General features: G+C 48.1%; 1 protein-coding gene across 1 annotated transcript in view; it reads right to left on the reverse strand.

The window, feature by feature from the left end:
* Window positions 1-404: 404 nt before the first annotated feature.
* Window positions 405-17,901, reverse strand: part of GDAP1L1 (ganglioside induced differentiation associated protein 1 like 1) — a 33,537-nt gene continuing 16,040 nt past the window's right edge. The window contains exons 4-6 of the mRNA XM_008016737.3: window positions 17,496-17,593; window positions 16,244-16,358; window positions 405-1,804 (exon numbers count right to left, since the gene is read on the reverse strand). Of these exons, the coding sequence (XP_008014928.1) occupies window positions 1,461-1,804; window positions 16,244-16,358; window positions 17,496-17,593 (557 nt within the window). The 3' untranslated portion in view covers window positions 405-1,460. The remainder of the gene's footprint in view (window positions 1,805-16,243; window positions 16,359-17,495; window positions 17,594-17,901) is intronic.

Consider the following 17,901-nt stretch of genomic DNA (forward strand, 5'->3'; position numbering starts at 1 on the left):
TTATTTTATTTTCTAGAGATGGGGTCTCGCTATGTTGCCCAGGCTTGTCTTGAACTCCTGGCCTGAAGCAATTCTCCCACTTTGGTCTCCCAAAGCACTGGGATTATAGATGTGAGTCACTACACCTGGCCCTTGCACAGGTTAATGAGAGTAAAGGGTTGTAAACATGCCCTGTAACCTGTAAAATGCTGTGCCTAAACAAGCTGGGTTGATGTTAAGGTCAGAGCCCTGGAAAGTCAATCTGGAAGCCAGCCCTAGACCCAGCAACTTGAGACTAGGAGTCAACTCTTGCTGGCTCTTGTGAAGAACTGAGACTGAAACCTCACATCTCTACCCTTCTGGCTCCAGCGCTTGGCAATGAGAACTAGATGGACCACACAGGTTTAGAAATGAAAAGCAACTGCTCCTCCTGGATGCTTTATTGGGGCTTTCAGTGGTTTCTGTGCGTGAGCGGCAGTGACACCAAGACCCTTTCCCAACATGCAAAAGGCACAGGAAAGTGAGACCCAACTGGGGTGGGTGGTGTGGATGCAGAGACTTCCCCCCTCCCGCCGGCTCCATGGCACGGTGTAGCACGGGGGCGACCCTGGGAGTGGGGGTATTGAAGGAGATGGCTTGGGCGGAGGCTGGAAGGGGGACCTAGGTTTGTCCACCTCCAGATCCGCCCCTGCACTTGGGCTGGACTGACCTTCTGAGAGAGGGTCAACATGGCTTTTACTGAAAGTCCCACTTCACACGATAGAAAAACTCAAGGTAGGAAGAGGATGATGGCTGCTGCCTTCAGAGATTTCTATTAACGCCAAACCCAACACATGGGCCAAATCAGAAGGGCAATGAGAGGGTGTGCTCATGGTGTCCGTCCCCACTGCGGCCTGGTTTTGGAGTGCCACTGCCTTGGCTCAAGCCAGTCCATGTCCAGGAGAAGCATGAAGCCCCTTCTGATCTTCAGGGACTTCCCATGGGGTCTCCGGTTATCCAGCCCCATTCAGAGGTACCGGTTAGAGGAGTTGAGTCTTGATGTTGGCTTTGTCCTGTGGAAGAGTTCCCTGGGCAAGAGGGAAGGGGAGGCGAGGGGTCAGGCCCTCTGAGTCCCCAGCACCTCCCAGAATCTGGGCCCTGGTGGATGAAACATCCTGGGACTCATCTCAGATTCTAACCAGTCCCCACAGTTCCATCTTGAGACCTTGAATCGAAAGAAAAGGCATTCGTGTTTTGTTTCTGGTTTTTGTCTTTCTCTCTCTTGCTTCCTCTCTTTTAGTAGAGCCGTGGCCTTGAGTCACAGCATTGGCAATGTCTACTTCTAAACTATGGAATGTTTTCACACTGACGATATTATTACTCAGAACAAAGGGCGGGGAGGGCTGTCCAAGTGTTCATGAGACAGTGAGTTACTGAGAGCTCACGGGGAATCACACAGCACAGAGACACCAACAGTCAGACACCAAGCCCCAGGCCTGGCCCTAGATGTATTTTTTCTTGAGGTACCAGTAGGCAAAGTAGCCCATCCCGCCCAGGGAGCCCATGAGGAAGGACGCCCCAAAGAAGGATGGGGGTTTCCTCTTGACCAGCCGGAAAGCATTGGGGATGACGGCCGACAGCAGGGTGGTGTGGATGTCACCCAGGACTTTCCGGAAGGCAAAGCGTCTCTGGACCCTCTCAAAGAAGGACTGCAGGTTGGGCCGGCTGCCATCTTCCCAGTATTTCTTGGATAGTCCCAGGAACTTGAGGCGGTGCAGGGTCGCCCCCAGGAGGACATCAGCAAGGGTGAAGGCACAGCCACAGAGCCACAGCTCGCATTTCTGCCCTAGAGTGGAAGAGAGAGGAGGCAAGGGGATCAACCTCCCCTAACACACACACTCACTTCTCTCCACGAGCTCCTCTGGCTTCTGCACGCCTGCCCCAGTATTTTCTGAGGGTTACTCATTCCTGTACAACTTCAGTGATTTTTGCCATATCCTTTTGCTACTTCTATTATTTTTTTTTTCTTTAAATTGACTTTTTTTTCTCTTTTCTTTTCTTATCCTCATTTTATAGCTGATACATCAGCTGACTTTTAAAGTGCAAATACGTGGCCAGGTGTAGTGGTTCACACCTGTAATCAGCACTTTGGGAGGCCAAGGCGAGCGGATCATTTGAGGTCAGGAGTTCAAGACCAGCCTGGCCACCATGGTGAAACCCCATCTCTACTAAAAATATAAAAATTATCTGGCTGTGGTGGTGCACACCTGTAATCCCAGCTACTCAGGAGGCTGAGGCAGGAGAATTGCTTCAACCTGGGAGATGGAGGTTGCAGTGAGTCAAGACTGTGCCACTGCACTCTAGCCTGGGCAACAGAGAGAGACTCTATCTCAAATAAATAAAGTGCAAATATGTGTCATGAAACTCCAGACACATATGCAACTACCCCTTTGACAGCTTCATTTGGTGTACGCTCTGCATTTCAAACTCAAAATGGAATTCCTGATTGTCGCCCCCAGAGCCACTATGCTCATCCCCATCTCAGTAATGGAACCTCCACCCTTCTGGTTGCTCTGCCCAAAATCCTCAGAGCCACCATCAATTCTCTTCTCTCTTCTCTCTTCTCTTCTCTTCTCTTCTCTTCTCTTCTCTTCTCTTCTCTTCTCTTCTCTTCCCTTCCCTTCCCTTCTCTTCTTTTCTTTTCTTTTCTTTTTTTTCTTTTTGAAATAGAGTCTTGCTGTGTCACCCAGGCTGGAGTGCAGTGGCACGATCTCAGCTCACTGCAACCTCCACCTGCCAGGTTCAAGCAATTCTCCTGCTTCAGCCTCCCTAGTAGCTGGGATTACAGGCGTGCACCACCATGCCCAGCTAATTTTTGTATTTTTAGTAGAGACGGGGTTTCACCATGTTGGCCAGACTGGTTTTGAACTCCTGACCTCAGGTGATCTGCCCACCTCAGCCTCCCAAAGTGCTGGGATTACAGGCGTGAGCCACTGCGCCCGGGCCCACCATGAATTCTCTTTCACCCCCACATACAATTTGTCAGCAATTTCCAACAGTGTTATCTTCAAAATACATCCATAATCTGATACCATCTCTACTTGTACCGTCCTTGTCCAAACAACCATTATCTTCTAAGTTATCATAATGTCCTTTTAAAAGTTCTCCGTTTCTGCCCTTGTCCCCTAGAATCTATTCTTGGCACAGCATCCAAAGTGGTCATGTTAAAATTTAAGTGTCGGATAACGTCACTTCTCCCTTCTCAAACCCCTCTAATGATTATGCACCTGTTGGAGCCAGAGTAAAAGCGGGAATCCTTCCAAGCCCTGTAAGGCCCTGTGTGATCTGGCCCCCAGGTACCTTTCAGACATCAGAGTCTGCTTCTCTCCCACTTCCTCACTCTTCTTCAGCCACATCGGACTCCTGCAGCTCCTCACATCTGGGACATTCCTACCACAGAGCCTTTGCCCTTGCTGTTCCCTCTGCCTCAGTCTTCTCCTGCACAGCCTCAGAGCTCATTCCTCTGCCTCCTTCACATCTTTACTCACATGCCATTTTCTCATGGGCTTCGAACTCACACCTGTAATCCCGATCCCGACACTTTGGGAGGCAGAGGTGTCGCTACTAAAAATACAAACATTAGCCGGGCGTGGGGGCAGGTGCCTGTAATCCCAACTTCTCGGGAGGCTGAGGCATGAGAATCACTTGAACTCAGGAGGCAGGGGTTGCAGTGAGCCGAGATCGTGCCACTGCACTCCAGCCTGGGCAACAAGAGCAAAACTCCATCTCAAAATAAATAAAAATAAAAATAAAAAAATAAAATGGAAGTTTTAAATGGAAATTATAAATTGGTGGTCTGTGAAGCCCAGGAGAAGCTGGCATGTGAGCAAAGATGTGAAGGAGGTGGAGGAAGACCTTACCCAGCAGTCACTCTCCCCTCCCCTGCTTTGTTTTCTTCCGTAGAACGTAGTGCAACATTTCACCATCTACTTGACATTCTCATTTTGTTTATTGTCTGTTGTCCTCTACTAGAGTGGAAACTCTATGAGGGCAGGGATTTTGGTCTGTCTTGTCTGTGGCTGTATCCTCTGCATCTAGAACTGTGCCTGGCATACAATAGGTGCTCAATAAATCTTTACTGAATTATTGATGAATGAAAAAATAAACTATCATTAACTGTAGTATTAAATGCTTCGCTATAAACTACAATGGTAAAAGTAAACATAACAAAAACAAAACAAATGTAATTAAATTCCAGCTGGATACTACTGCCTGTCAAGGTCTCTGCACCCAAGACTTGCTCTTTCTTTTTCTTTCTTTCCTTCCTTCCTTCCTTCCTCTTTCTTTCTTTCTTTCTTTGTTTCTTTCTTTGTTTCTTTCTTTCTTTCTTTCTTTCTTTCTTTCTTTCTTTCTTTCTTTCTTTCTTTCTTTCTTTTTCTTTCTTTTTTTCTTTCTCTTTCTTTCTCTCTTTCTTTCTCTTTCTTTTCTTTCTTTCTTTCTCTTTCTTTCTTTTCTTTCTTTCTCTTTCTTTCTCTCTCTCTTTCTCTCTCTCTCTCTCTTTTCCTTCCTTCCTTCCTTCTTTCTTTCTTTCTTTCTTTCTTTCTTTCTTTCTTTCTTTCTTTCTTTCTTTCTTTCTTTCTTTCTTTCTTTCTTTCTTTCTTTCTTTCTCCTTCTTCCCTCCATCCCTCCCTCCCTGCTTGCTTGCTTTCTCTCTCTCTCTCTCTCTTTCTTTCTTTCGACAAAGTCTCACTCTGTCACCCATGCTGGAGTGCAGTGGTGCAATCTCAGCTTACTGCAACCTCCACCTCCAGGGTTCAAACAATTTTCCAGCCTCAGCCTCCCAAGTAGCGGGGACTACAGGTGTGCACCACCATGCCTGGCTAATTTTTTTTTTTTTTTTGGTATTTTTACTAGAGACAGGGTTTTGCCACATTGGCCAGGCTGTTCTCGAACTCCTGACCTTAGATGATCCGCCTGCCTCAGCATCCCTAAGTGCTGGGATTACAGGTGTGAGCCACCATACCTGGCCTCATTTTGTTTTTAAGAAAGGGGCAGATATTAAACACATGTTATAAAGGGGTTAAGCACTAATATCTTACTAATACTCTTTCTTTGATGTAATCAAAAGAGGATAACTCTCACGACGTGGTTTTACATTATTTATCACCATGTTTTTGTGTCATCTAAATTTAGCCTGACTCTCGCATTTGGGATTAAGAAACAATTAGCCTCATTTTTAGGAAACACTTGTTTGTGCAATATTTTCTCCTAGTTGTTTTGACCTGAAATTCTGGAGCCCCTTTGGTCTCTTACATCGCCCCTTTGCTCAAAAATCTTTAATTCTCCCCACTGACTGCACCTTAATGTCCAAGTTCCTGTGCCTAGCTATTAAGCCCTTTCAAGAGTGAGTTTAGCTTTAATATACGTCTCTAATCTTAACTTCTCATGAATTGCCCATTGGTCCACTGTCTTCCCCGACAAGCTGCCCGCTTCAGCCTCCGGGCCTTTGTCCTTGCTGTACCCCATGCCCGAATGCCTCTCCCTTCCCTTCCTGTGAGGGCTGCTTTCCTGGGAGGCTTGCCTCTACACCTTTGAACAGGTTGCTCCTTTCAGTTCAGGAATTCCATGAATCCAGTGCTCCCTACCATCAAAACCTGAGCCCCCTCCTTCCGCTCTGCATCTTCTGGGTCACGGATTCATTCATTCAGCAAGTGGTTACCTGGCAGTATGTGCTGGGCGTGAAGACATGACACAATACAATGTCTCCCCTCAAGAGGGTCACCGTCACGGTGAAGGGCTAAAGTGTAATGCAGGCTCTCATCAGAAGGTTATCCGTGAATAGGTAACCTTCAAGGCACCTGATGAGGCCGGGCGCAGTGGCTCACATCTCTCTCCCTTACTTTAGGAGGCTAAGGCAGGAGGATTGCTTGAGCACAGGAGTTTGAGACCAGCCTGGGCAACATGGCGAGACCCTCTTCTCTACAAAAAAAAATTAAAAATAGCCGAATCGGTAGCATGCATGCCTGTGGTACCAGCTACTAGGGAGGCTGAAAGAGGAGGTTGGCTTGATCCCTGAAGGTTGAGGTTGCAGTGAGCCTTTTTCACACCACTGCACTCCAGCCTGGGTGACAGAGTGAGACCCTGTCTCAAAAACAAACAAACAAAGAAGACACCTGATGGGCCCCCGAGGGGAGATAATGAGTTGGGAGTTAGTGATGCAGGTTCTAGGCTCAGAGAAGCACCATCAATGTGGAGGTGGTATTTAAAGCCAGGAGAGTGGACAGTATCAGTATAGCCAGACTTGGAAATAGGGCAAGGGACTGAACCCTGGGTCGCCCCACACACTTTAGATATTGACACCAAGAGAAACCAGCAAAGATGACAAGAAGGAGCGGCCTTTGCGGTAGGAGAAGAACCAGGAGAGTGTGGTGTCCAGCAAGCCAACTTAGGACAGGGTTCTGAGGAGGAGACAGTGCTCAACTGTGTTCAAACGCTGTGTTGAGGTCAAATAGGAGGCCTGAGAACTGGTGACTGCATTTACCGACTGGCGACCCTGGCAAGAGGAGCTGGAGTAGAATGCTGACTTAAAAGCCGGTTTGGAGGGTGTTCAAAGAGAAAGGGAGGAGAGGAATTGGAGACGGGGAACAAAGATCATTCTGCCACGGAGTTTTGCTAGAATAGGGAGGATGGGCCAGTAGTGAGATACAAGTCAAGAGCATTTTCATAAGCTGGGAGGAATAAAATAGCATGTGTTTGTAGATGATGCCGCAGAGAAGGGAAAGATTCCTTGGGGAAGAGTGGATAGAATGACAGATGTGGTGTTCTTACAGGGATGAGAGTGGATGGGATCTGGTGCACTAGGAAAGGGATTGGTTTTAAAGGGCAACCCCTTCCATCCTTGGACAAGGACAAGAACAGTCCATCCCTGGTAACAAGAAAGCACATGTGCTACCATATTTCATCAAATCTAAGTTACTATTAAATGTAAGTACCTATCCAAAAGTAAGAAAGGAGAATCAAACTACTGACTAGAAGAAGCATTCCAGTGTCAGAGATGCTAAGATGTGCTCTAACAAAGATGCATCTTAGAATTGATAGATACAGTGGTGGGTCATTGTAGGGATCAGAGCTGTGAAGATCTCTTTCTAATGCTTTGATTTTCTCTATGACATATTGCCTTACTTTTAATGGCCAAAACCACAATTATTTTTATGCTAACCTAAAGTGATCAGCTCTGAGTGAGGATGTGGAGGAGGTGGCTGGAGGGCTGAGGAGGAAGGAGAAGGCATAAAGGAGTCATCTAGAGAGTGAAGCGGGGAGGCCTGGGGCAGCATTGAGGTCACCTAAGGCTTGCAATCGTGAATACAAAGTAAGTCCTGCCAGCATCCTATGTGTTTCTCCAGCCACATATAGGTTCACAGGTGAAGGTGCTGAGTAGGTGGAGAGCTGGGTTCAACAAGGTTTGAGGTTTTGCAGAGCGAGTATGGAGGGCCAGGGAGTCGAATGTGCAGGCACAAAATTCTCCTAATGATGAACCAGGGAATCACCACTAGGTATGGAGGGAGGTGCGATCGTGATGGGAGTGAGGGACAGTGAAGGGATCAAGTGACATAAGTCCCCAGCTGCAGACTGCATGCTACCAGCAAGGGAATGTGGGTAGACAGATCAGAGAACGGGCCCAGGGACTAGGTTTAGATACTGGGCAACATGGAGAAACCAGCAAGGGATGTGAGAAGGAGCAGCCCGAGAGATAGGAGATGAACCAGGAAAGTATGGTGTAATTCCCTGGACCTTCCAACAATTCTATAAAGTAGGTGATGTTATTATCCCCACTTCACAGATGAGGCAGTTGAGGCACAGAGAGGTTAGGTAACTTGGTCAAAGCCTCAGCTAATATGTGTCAAAGCTATCTGGTTCCAGATTCTGTGGTTGTAACCGCTCTATTAAGCTACTTATTTCCACATACAAATGAGCATGGACACAGCAGGTATCTCCATGACCACTCAGGCCCCCTTCAGTATGTGCGTTCTTTACTCAGGTCTGTGTGCAGATCTCTCCATGCATCTGTATCCTGCATAGGCTGCATATTTGCCCCATGGTTGCTTGCACAAACCCATGCAGCCAATTGTGTATATGCACGTGGATATCTGCTCCCATGGGCATCTGTGTCCACATGGTGTGGGATTACCACATATGTGAGTGCAGCATCAGCCCAGGTGCATCTGGATGTTTGCCTTAGACGTGTTCACTATTATGTTCATGCCTGTGTTTATGTTTGCAGGCAGATGCTGATGGCCTTCTATGTGCGTCGTGTTTGTGTGTGCGCCTGGGCAGCGATCTGGTATCTGACCCCTTCCCTGTTCTCTCTTCTCCAGTTGTGTGTTCCCTTTGCAAACCCCAGGCCTGGATGAGCCCTTTCTGCACTTCTCTGGGTCTGCCAGCTGGAGGTGATCTCACAATGAGGCCAACTTGTTACACTTTAATGTCGGACCGCAAAGCCCAGGAGGGCACTCCGTGCTGCCCAGAATCCTATTATATTTCTTGAGTGCTTCCTGCTCCCTGTGGAGACAATTGCATCTTTTCATCCTCTCCTCTCACACTTCTCACACTCTTTCCCCAGTTTCCTCTCAGCCGATGACATCACCTCATGCTTCGTTCAGTAGATAGCAGCTTTCAGACATGAAAGCCCACACTCCCCACCTCGATGCTGCAAAACCGCTCCATGCTGTTGATGCGGACACAATACAGGGCGTGTCCTAACCCCATGGCCAAGCCCTCCATGGGCCCTCTGCACCTGCTCCGCGCCGCATCTCCACATCTCTTCAGGTTGCCTTTCTAAGTTCTCCTCCCCCCTTCTCCATGTTGTTCTGCACCCCAAGAAGCTCACTTGTTGGCTCCAATCCCCAGGGCTCATGCCCTCTGGCTTCAGAAAGTTAGGCAAGTAGGAAACAGGGGCGGGAAAGGAGGGAGGGCAACAGTGACGTCGGACTGATTTCCCTCAGCTCCTCTCTGCGAGTCACCATGGGCTGCCAGCAACCACCTCTGTCCAGATTCCTGAATCTGCTCTCATGACCCTGTGATCTCAAGACTTCAGGCCTGGGGTATTCCTCTCTGCCTTGGGATGTCCCTGCATCCCGCCTGTGCCTGGGTAAACCGTCCCTTTATTGAGCCTTCTTCCATTTCCCCCGTTTGCAGATGTCCTCTGTTTTCTACGGGGCCCCTGCCTGAACCACACCCCTCCTGTCTTCGTGGCGTCTGCATCGCCGTCCTGAACCCCCGATTCCTCTTTTCCACTGCACTGTTTCCACCAGCACGAGAACACATTTGTACATCTCCTGTCCAAAAACAATTCCTCCTGTCACCCCACGTCCTTCTTCAGCCACCACCACCTTCTTTGTTCACCTCTACCCTTCTCAAAAGAGGTATCTACACTCACCACCTTCATTCCTCGCCTCCCATGCGGTCTTCAGTCCATTACAGTCTGGCTTTTGCCCCAGGTTGCAGTGAAATGCTTTTGGCGAGGTCACCGCCGGCATCCATGGTAGAAAGCCAAGGGCACGCTTTCCTATCCTGGCTTGCTCAAGCTCCCAGCAGCACTGACACCATTCTGTCTCCTTAAAACCCAGTCCTCCCATGGTTCCTCCTAACATGAGGGTCTTCCTACTTCACTGGCCACTCCTCAGTACACTTTGCTGATTCCTCTGCCCTGATCCCCGCTCAGTGTGGGAGAACCTCTGCATAGATATGGTAGTTATGTTTTTTTATTATTATCATTATTATTATTATTTGAGACAGGGTCTCACTGTCTCCCAGAAGACAACTCACTGTAGCCTCAACCTCCCAAGCTCAAGCAGTCCTCCTGCCTCAGCCTCCTGAGTAGCTGGGACTACAGGCATGTACTACCACACCAGCTCATTTTTGTACTTTCTTGTAGAGACAGAGTCTCACCATGTTGCCCAGACTGGTCTGAAACCTGGGCTCAAGTAATCCTCCTGCCTCAGCCTCCCAAGTGCACATGACCATGCCTGGCCCAGGTATGATAGTTTTAAAGTACAGCCACAAATTACTTGATATGCTCCTCCCTTCTGCAGAGCCCAAGTCTCCTCCCCTTGAATGGGGCTGTATTTCGTGACTTCTGATGAGTGATGGGGCAGAGTGACTTCCAGCAGTAGATCATAAAAGACATGTGATTGGTCAGGCGCGGTGACTCACGCCTGTAATCCCAGCACTTTGGGAGGCCAAGGCAGGCAGATCACGAGGTCAGGAGATCGAGACCATCCTGGCTGACACAGTGAAACCCCGTCTCTACTAAAAATACAAAAAATTAGCCAGGCGTGGTGGTGGGTGCCTGTAGTCCCAGCTATGTGGGAGGCTGAGGCAGGAGAATGGCGTGAACCTGAGAGGTGGAGGTTGCGGTGAGCTGAGATTGCGCCACTGCACTCCAGCCTGGGTGACAGAGCCAGACTCCGTCTCAAAAAAATAAATAAATAAAATAAAATAAAGACATGTGGCTTCTGTGTCTTCTCTTTCTCTGGGATAACTTGCTCAGGGAAAGCCAGCAACCATGCTGTAAAGAAACGCAAGCAGCCTATTGAGAGGCCCATCTCAATAGGATGTTGAGTAAGGAACTAAAGCCTCCTGCCAACAGCCAGCAGGGAGCAGAGGCCTTTAGCTAAGAACCACATGAATAAGGCAACTTGGAAGTGGATCCTCCAGCCCCAGTCAAACCTTCAAATCACTGCAGCCCCACCTGACAGCTTGAAGGCAACCTGCATCATGCAACCATGACTCAGAGCTGCCCAGCTCAGCTGCTCCAGAACTCCATATCCACAGAAAATGTGTGACATAATAAACGATTTTAAAATTCAAGACACCGAGGTTGACAGCAATTTCTTATGCCACAATAGATAACTAATACAGCAAGTCCCGATTCCTCTTTTTGTCTCACTCTGCTCTCTTCCTCGATGAAAATGTCCAATTCTATAGCTTTAAGCACCATGTATTGGCTGAGGACTCCTGAATCTCCAAATTCTGACCTCTCCTTTGAGAGTCAGGCTGGAATATCTAATGGTTTCTGTGACATCCTCTCTTGGGTGTCACAAACTCACTGTCTCCCAAACGCCCAGACTGGAGTGCAGTGGCACAATCTTAGCTCACTGCAACTTCCGCCTCCCAGGTTCAAGCAATTCTCCTGCCTCAGCCTCCCAAGTAGCTGGGATTATAAGCACATGCCACCATGCCCGGCTAATTCTTTGTATTTTTAGTAGAGACGGGGTTTCACCGTGTTAGCCAGGATGTTCTTGATCTCTTGACCTCGTGATCCACCTGTCTTGACCTCCCAGAGTGCTGGGATTACAGGCATGAGCCACCATGCCTGGCCCAGGAGTTACCTTTGATTCCCTTTACCTCACTGCCAACCCCCATGTAAATTCCTGCTCATTTTATCTTCAAACTACCTCGCAAGTCCATTCACACCTCACCATCTCCACTGCAACCATCTCGGTCCACGCCAACATCCTCTGTCACCTGAGCTGCTGCACCGGCCTCCCCTCTGTCTCCCTTGAAGTCCATTTTCACACAGCCATTGGAATCCTCTCAAATATAAAACTAGAACTACTCAGCCCCATGGAGACTGCAAACAGGGCCATGAGTTCCTCCCATTCCTGTACACACGCCACTTTGTAATGTGTGCATCTTGATGGCTTTGCTCCTCCTGCCATCTAAGACTCATGGTTTTTTTTTCAAAGACTGCAAACTCCGTGAGAGCAAGAATGATGTCTGGATTTTGCTCATTAATTTATCCCCAGGACCTAGCATCTAGGAGATGTTCAATAAATATTTGAATAAATGAATGAAAAAGAATGGTGATAATAATAATTTTTAGAACATTTCACCTTGAGCTGGGCACTTTGCAAAGTAATCAACATTTACTGTCTTAAATTTGCTGGCCCGAAATGCAGGAATGAGGTCAGCCATTCCCCATGTGTGAGAGGCAAGCCATTCCAGCTAAGCCAGGCCCACACTGCCAAGCCATATATCATGAACAAATAAAAGGCCCTTCTTTTATGTCACTCAGATTTGGAATGGTTTGTTATACAGCAGAAACTAACTGATACAATCCCCTCCTCAAAGCCCTCCAGAGACTTCCCATTGTACTTAGTATAAAATCCAAACTTGTAAATGTAGGCTCTGAGGCCCGTGATCTCACCTCACCCGGTGCAGCTCTCCCCTCATTCCCACCACTCTCTCCAGGACTCCCCACGCAGCAGCCCATTCCTGAAGAGTTCCTAGTTCTCTCCCACTCCATGGCATCCCTCAGTCTAGGTCATATCTTCCCTGATTCTTCTCTAGGCTCCTTCTCATCCTTCAGGTCTCACTTTGAATATCACCTTCTCAGGGAAACTTTATCCACTTAATCCTGTTCATTTACTCTCAATCTTAACATTTATCGCTGTGTGCACTTCTGTGTTTACTTATGGGATTATTTGACTAATGTCTTTTTCCTCTGTAAGACTGCAAACTCCATGAAAGCAATAATGAGGTCTGAATTTTACATTAATTTATCCCCAGGACCTAGCATCTAGTAGGTGTTCAATAAATATTTGATTAAATGAATGAAAGAGAATGGTAATAATAATTATTTTTAGAACATTTTACCTTGAGCCAGGCACTGTGCAAAGTACTCAACATTTACTATCTTAACAAATCCTCCACCAGCAATCCTGCTATGACTTTGATTCTATTATTATCAACATTTTACAGATGAGCTCAGAGAGGTGAAGTGAATTCCACAAGGTCACAGAGCTAGGTAGTGGTTGATCAGGAATCTGCATCAAAGCCATCTGGCTCCATGCAAGGGGTCTCAACTGTGACATTAAAATCCCTTCCAAAACTGGGCTGTGCCCACAAGAGAAGATGAAAGGCATACAAGTGTTTCACCCAGTCAGGTTCAGGGAACCTGGATGAGCAACAGAGGCCATGTGGGCCCAACCAGTCAGAACTTTAAAATCCATAACCACTTCCCTGGGGCTTCTGCTACCTCCCCCAGCCCCAGAGGGCTGCAAGGACACCTCTCCATCTTGAACAACCCCACTTATCTCACCATGGGACAGTGCAGTGCTGTCTCCTCTCAGAAGACCTCAGGACAGGGGTCAGCCACAGGATCCCAGTCTAGGAATCTCACAAGGAATGCATGTCCGAGGCTACTTTCCAGAACCATCCACCCTAGCCTCCATCCAGATCAGACCCTGTGTCTCTCTGGATCACAATATATATGGACACTTCTGTACTGTGTGCCCGGCACTGTGCTAAGCCCCTTACATGCATTTGCTCATTGGTCCTTGCAGCAGCCCTGGGACGTAGGCACTCATGCTATCACCCCCTGCCTTTTTTTTTTTTTTTCTCTTCAAGACAGAGTCTTGCTCTGGTGCCTAGGCTGGAGTACAGTGGTGTGACATTGGCTCACTGCAACCTCCGCCTCCTGGGTTCAAGTGATTCTCCTGCCTCAGCCTCCCACATAACTGGGCTTGCAGGTGCCCACCACCATGCCCAGCTAATTTTTTGTATTTTTGGTAGAGATAGGGTTTCACCATGTTGGCTAGTCTGGTCTCGAACTCCTGACCTCAAGTGATCCACCTGCCTCAGCCTCCCAAACTGTTGGGGTTACAGGCGTGAGCCACCGCACCCAGCCTATCACCCTTTTATGGAACAGGAAAGAGCCCAGAGCTAGTGCTTCCTCATCTGTTAAACAGGATCCTCATCTGTTAAACAGGATCGCTGGTATTACCCACCTCCTGGGATTGTTATGGGGATTGAGTGAGTTGAAATCTGTGAAACACTTAGAACAGTGCCTGATACACAGTAAGGTCTATTAAATACATAGATTTTTCTGGGCTGGATTGTGACCCTCCCAAAATTCACATGTTGAAGCCCTAAGCCCTAGAATAAGGTTGTCCAACTTGCAGCCCGCGGGCCACATGCAGCCCAGGATGGCATTGAATGTGGCCCAAAACTCATTCATAAACTTTTTAAAAACATTCTGATACTTTTTTGCGATGTTTTTAAAGCTCATCAGCTATCGTCAGTGTTAGCATATTTTATTTGCGGCCCAAGACAATTATTCTTCCTCCAGTGTGACCCAAGGAAGCCAAAAGATTGGACACCCCTGAACTCTCAGAATGTGACTGTATTTGGAAACAGAGCTTTTAAAGGGATGATTACCTTAAAATAGAGACCTTAAGGTGGGTCCTCATTCAGTCGGACTAAAGTATTTATAGGAGGAAATTTGGACTCAAAGACACCAGGCTTGTGCAGCACAGGGGAAGGGCCATGTAAGAACACGGCAAGAAGGCGGCCACTTGCAAGCCAAGGAGAGAGGCCTCAGGAGAAACCCACCCCAAGGCACCTTGATCTGAGATGTCTAGCCTCCAGCTCTGTGCGACAATAGGTTTCTGCTCTTTAAGCCCCTCAGTCTCTAGTATTTTGTTATGGAAGTCCTAAGAAACTAATGCATAAGTGAATAACATATACCTGATGTCCAAGGTCTCCCACCAAGAGAATGGCAGAGCTGGGACTCTGTCCCTCAAAGGCCCATCTCTGAACTACCAAGCCTTTTGGCCTGTGAGAGCCATTAACTCTGCAACAGCTCCCCTTAGCTACCATTAGGATAGAAACAGGAAAGTTCCTTTTTGTGTGTGTGTGTGATGGGGGGTGGGGGACGGAGTCTCTCTCTGTCCCCCAGGCTGGAGGGCAGTAGCACAATCTGGGCTCACTGCAACCTCTGCCTCCCAGGTTCAAGTGATTCTCCTGCCTCAGCCTCTCAAGTAGCTGGGATTACAGGAACCCACCACCTCACTCAGCTGATTTTTGTATTTTTAGTAGCGACGGGGTTTCGCCATGTTGGTCAGGCTGGTCTCGAACTCCTGACCTCAAGTGATCCACCTGCCTCGGCCTCCCAAAGTGTTGGGATTACAGACATGAGCCATTGAGCCCAGCCAAAAGTTCCCCTTTGAGATGTGTTATTATTTTTTACTCACTTAGTCATACCAGGCTTTGCTTCCAGAAAAGATTTAAGGCAGCTGGCTTCAGTATGCATGATGATGTCTCTGTTCGAGACATGAGGTCTCTGTGTGTGTCTTGTGCTTGTGGCATCAGTTGTGAGATGCTGGAAGCAACACTGGACCCATCAAGAGGGAACAAGTTCTGGCCCTAACCATGATGTCTATGAGCTGCCTAACCTTGAACAACTCACTTCATCTCTCTGAGCCTCAGTTTCCTCATCTGGAGAATGGGCGTGCCTTTAGCTGCCTTATGTATTAAACTAGTAATGGCACAGGCAGTGTGTTGAGTACATTGAATTTTCACAAGAGTCCAGCAAGAGAGGGTTAAGTTGTATTATTACCATCCCATCTTATAGATGAGGAAACTGAGGCTCCAATAGGGAAAGCAACTTGTCCAAGGTTACATAGTTCAGGCAGCAAAGTTGGAACTCTAATTCAAGTTGTTCTTACTCTAACATACATGGAGATATGTATGTACACATAGTCATGCCTATGCAGGAGGCTGTTGCAAATGCTCCATAAATTTGCATTGTTCAGGAGACAAGACTCACAGGTCTTAAACGGAGCAAGATGGGAAGGCTCAGAATGAGGTTTGAAGAAGGGCTGTGGCAAAGATGGTGTGTAACAGGCAAAATGGAGTGGAGTGGTATAAGAAGGGTGCTCCAGGAGGGAGGGGCTGTGGGGGCAAAAGTGTGGAGGTAGAATGAAGCTGGCATGTCCAAGTCTAGAGGCCCAGCTGGGAGCAGGAAGAGTCAAGGACAAGGAGAGTCTGGGTGAACTTGGATGTCTGGCTGGAGCACGAAGGAGCCATAATGCATTCTTGGGCAGGGAAAGTGGGATGGTGTGGTGGGTAGTGGCCATCACCACTCTCATCATCATCTTCACCTACCTTTATTAAACACCTACTATGCGCTAAGCCCTCATCTAAGCACTCTACATGTATTATTTCACACAATGTCTCAACATCTCTTTGATGCAGGTCCTACTATTATCCCCATTTTATAGATGGGAAACTAAAGTTCAGAGAGGGCAGAACCTAAGCACAGTTACTCAGCTAGGAAGTGGCCAAGTTATGACTTGAACCTTAGTCTGACTCCATAGCCCATCCTCCTAACCACCTGGGGAGGTCATCTGAGACCTTTGGGGAAAAAAGAGGTTGAGACTGGGCAGGGGCAGAGTAGGCTAGGTTGGCTGCAGCCCCCACCTCCCCCAGGGCTGGCACCCACCCTCATTCTCCAGCTTCCTCTTCTCCAGCTCGGCCTCGATCTGGTCCAGCACCATGGCCAGCTCCCCAAGGATCTTCTTCAGGTAGCTCACATCATCGTGCTCCAAGATCTTGGCCTGGGGGCAGGACAGGGCCAAGAGAAGCTGAGTTGGCCTCAATAGAGCCAGGATGTTCAGGGATGGAAGGAGCTTTGCTAAACTTCTTCTGCAAACCCAGCCTCCAAATACTCCCCAAGTGTATAGGATGCCCCCGTTTTGAAGCACCCTCATCTGGTGCCTACAACAGTCCTGTGAGCTTGACTGTCCTACCTAGATCCCTGGTACATTCTTATACGCCAATGCTGGGAGGGCTGGTTGCTAGTGGCTCACAGTTGCCCCTTCTCTCAGCCAATAAGGAGCTGCATTGCCCACAAATACTTGGGAGGTTACCTGCCCTCACCCCTCCTTCCAATAATCTGTAGCCAATGTCCCACTGATATGAGGGGATAAAAGGCTGGCCCCTTACTTCAAGGTTGATCACCTTTGTGGTGCCATTTGTGCTCCAGAGATTCCTGTGGAATCAAATGAGGCTTAGCTGCTTCCTCTTCCTTATCCCCCCCATCACTCTGGGGTCCCCCTCAGAGCAATCCTTCAATACCTCCTTTTCCCAAGAACCCCTGTTCAGTGCTCTGCATTTATTTTTATTTATTTATATATTTATTGTAATTATTATTATTTGAGACAGAGTCTCACTCTGTTGCCCAGGCTAGAGTGTAATGGCCCAATCTCAGCTCACTGCAACCTCTGCCTCCCAGATTCAGGCAATTCTCCTGCCTCAGCCTCCTGAGTAGCTGGGACTATAGGTGCCCGCCATGATGCCTGGCTAATTTTTGTGTTTTTAGTAGAGATGGGGTTTCACCATGTTGGCCAGGCTGGTCTCGAACTCCTGACCTCAAGTGATCCACTCACCGCGGCCTCCTAAAATGCTGGGATTACAGGAGTGAGCCACCATGCCTGGCCAATGCTCTGCTTTTAAAGACACAACCTAACACATGAGGAAACTGAGGCCCCAGGGCAGCAGTGGCTTACCCAAGGTCTAACAGCTAGTAAATGGCAGGGGACAGGATTGGAAAAGCAAGCCAGGGGCTTTTCCATTTCATATCATCAGCTGATCTTCTACTTAGAACTGCTTATCTTCTATTTAGCTTCTCCTATTGTTCATTTCCATGGAGCAGCTGGTAGGGAGGTGGACTCAGCAGGCCTGGAGGTACTCACCATGAGCTTCTTCTGTTTAGAAAGGTAGGGCTCGGAGAGCTGGGGCTCCTCTTCATGGTCCAGTTTCATGAGGTCTGTGGTGGCATTGGCTAAATGTCCTGGGGAGAGAATAGGAAAGGTCCTATCCCTCTGATACCTGGGTTGCTCCCCCATCACTTCCCTTACACAACTTGAAGTAGGCCCCATCCAAACGCTGGTCAGAGGAGTAATACTGTCAACAGCCAACACTTGGGGAGCACTGCAGGCTGCGCTATAGTGACGGATGAGATGCCATCCTGCCCTGAGCTCAGGTTGGTGGGAGAGACAGGCACATAAAGAAATCTCAGCCAATGGCTCACTGCTGTAATCCTAACACTTTGGGAGGCTGAGGTGAGAGGATCACTTGAGTCCAGGAGTTCAAGACCAG

Source organism: Chlorocebus sabaeus, chromosome 2 (assembly GCF_047675955.1).
Source record: "Chlorocebus sabaeus isolate Y175 chromosome 2, mChlSab1.0.hap1, whole genome shotgun sequence".
Classification (NCBI taxonomy): domain Eukaryota; kingdom Metazoa; phylum Chordata; class Mammalia; order Primates; family Cercopithecidae; genus Chlorocebus; species Chlorocebus sabaeus.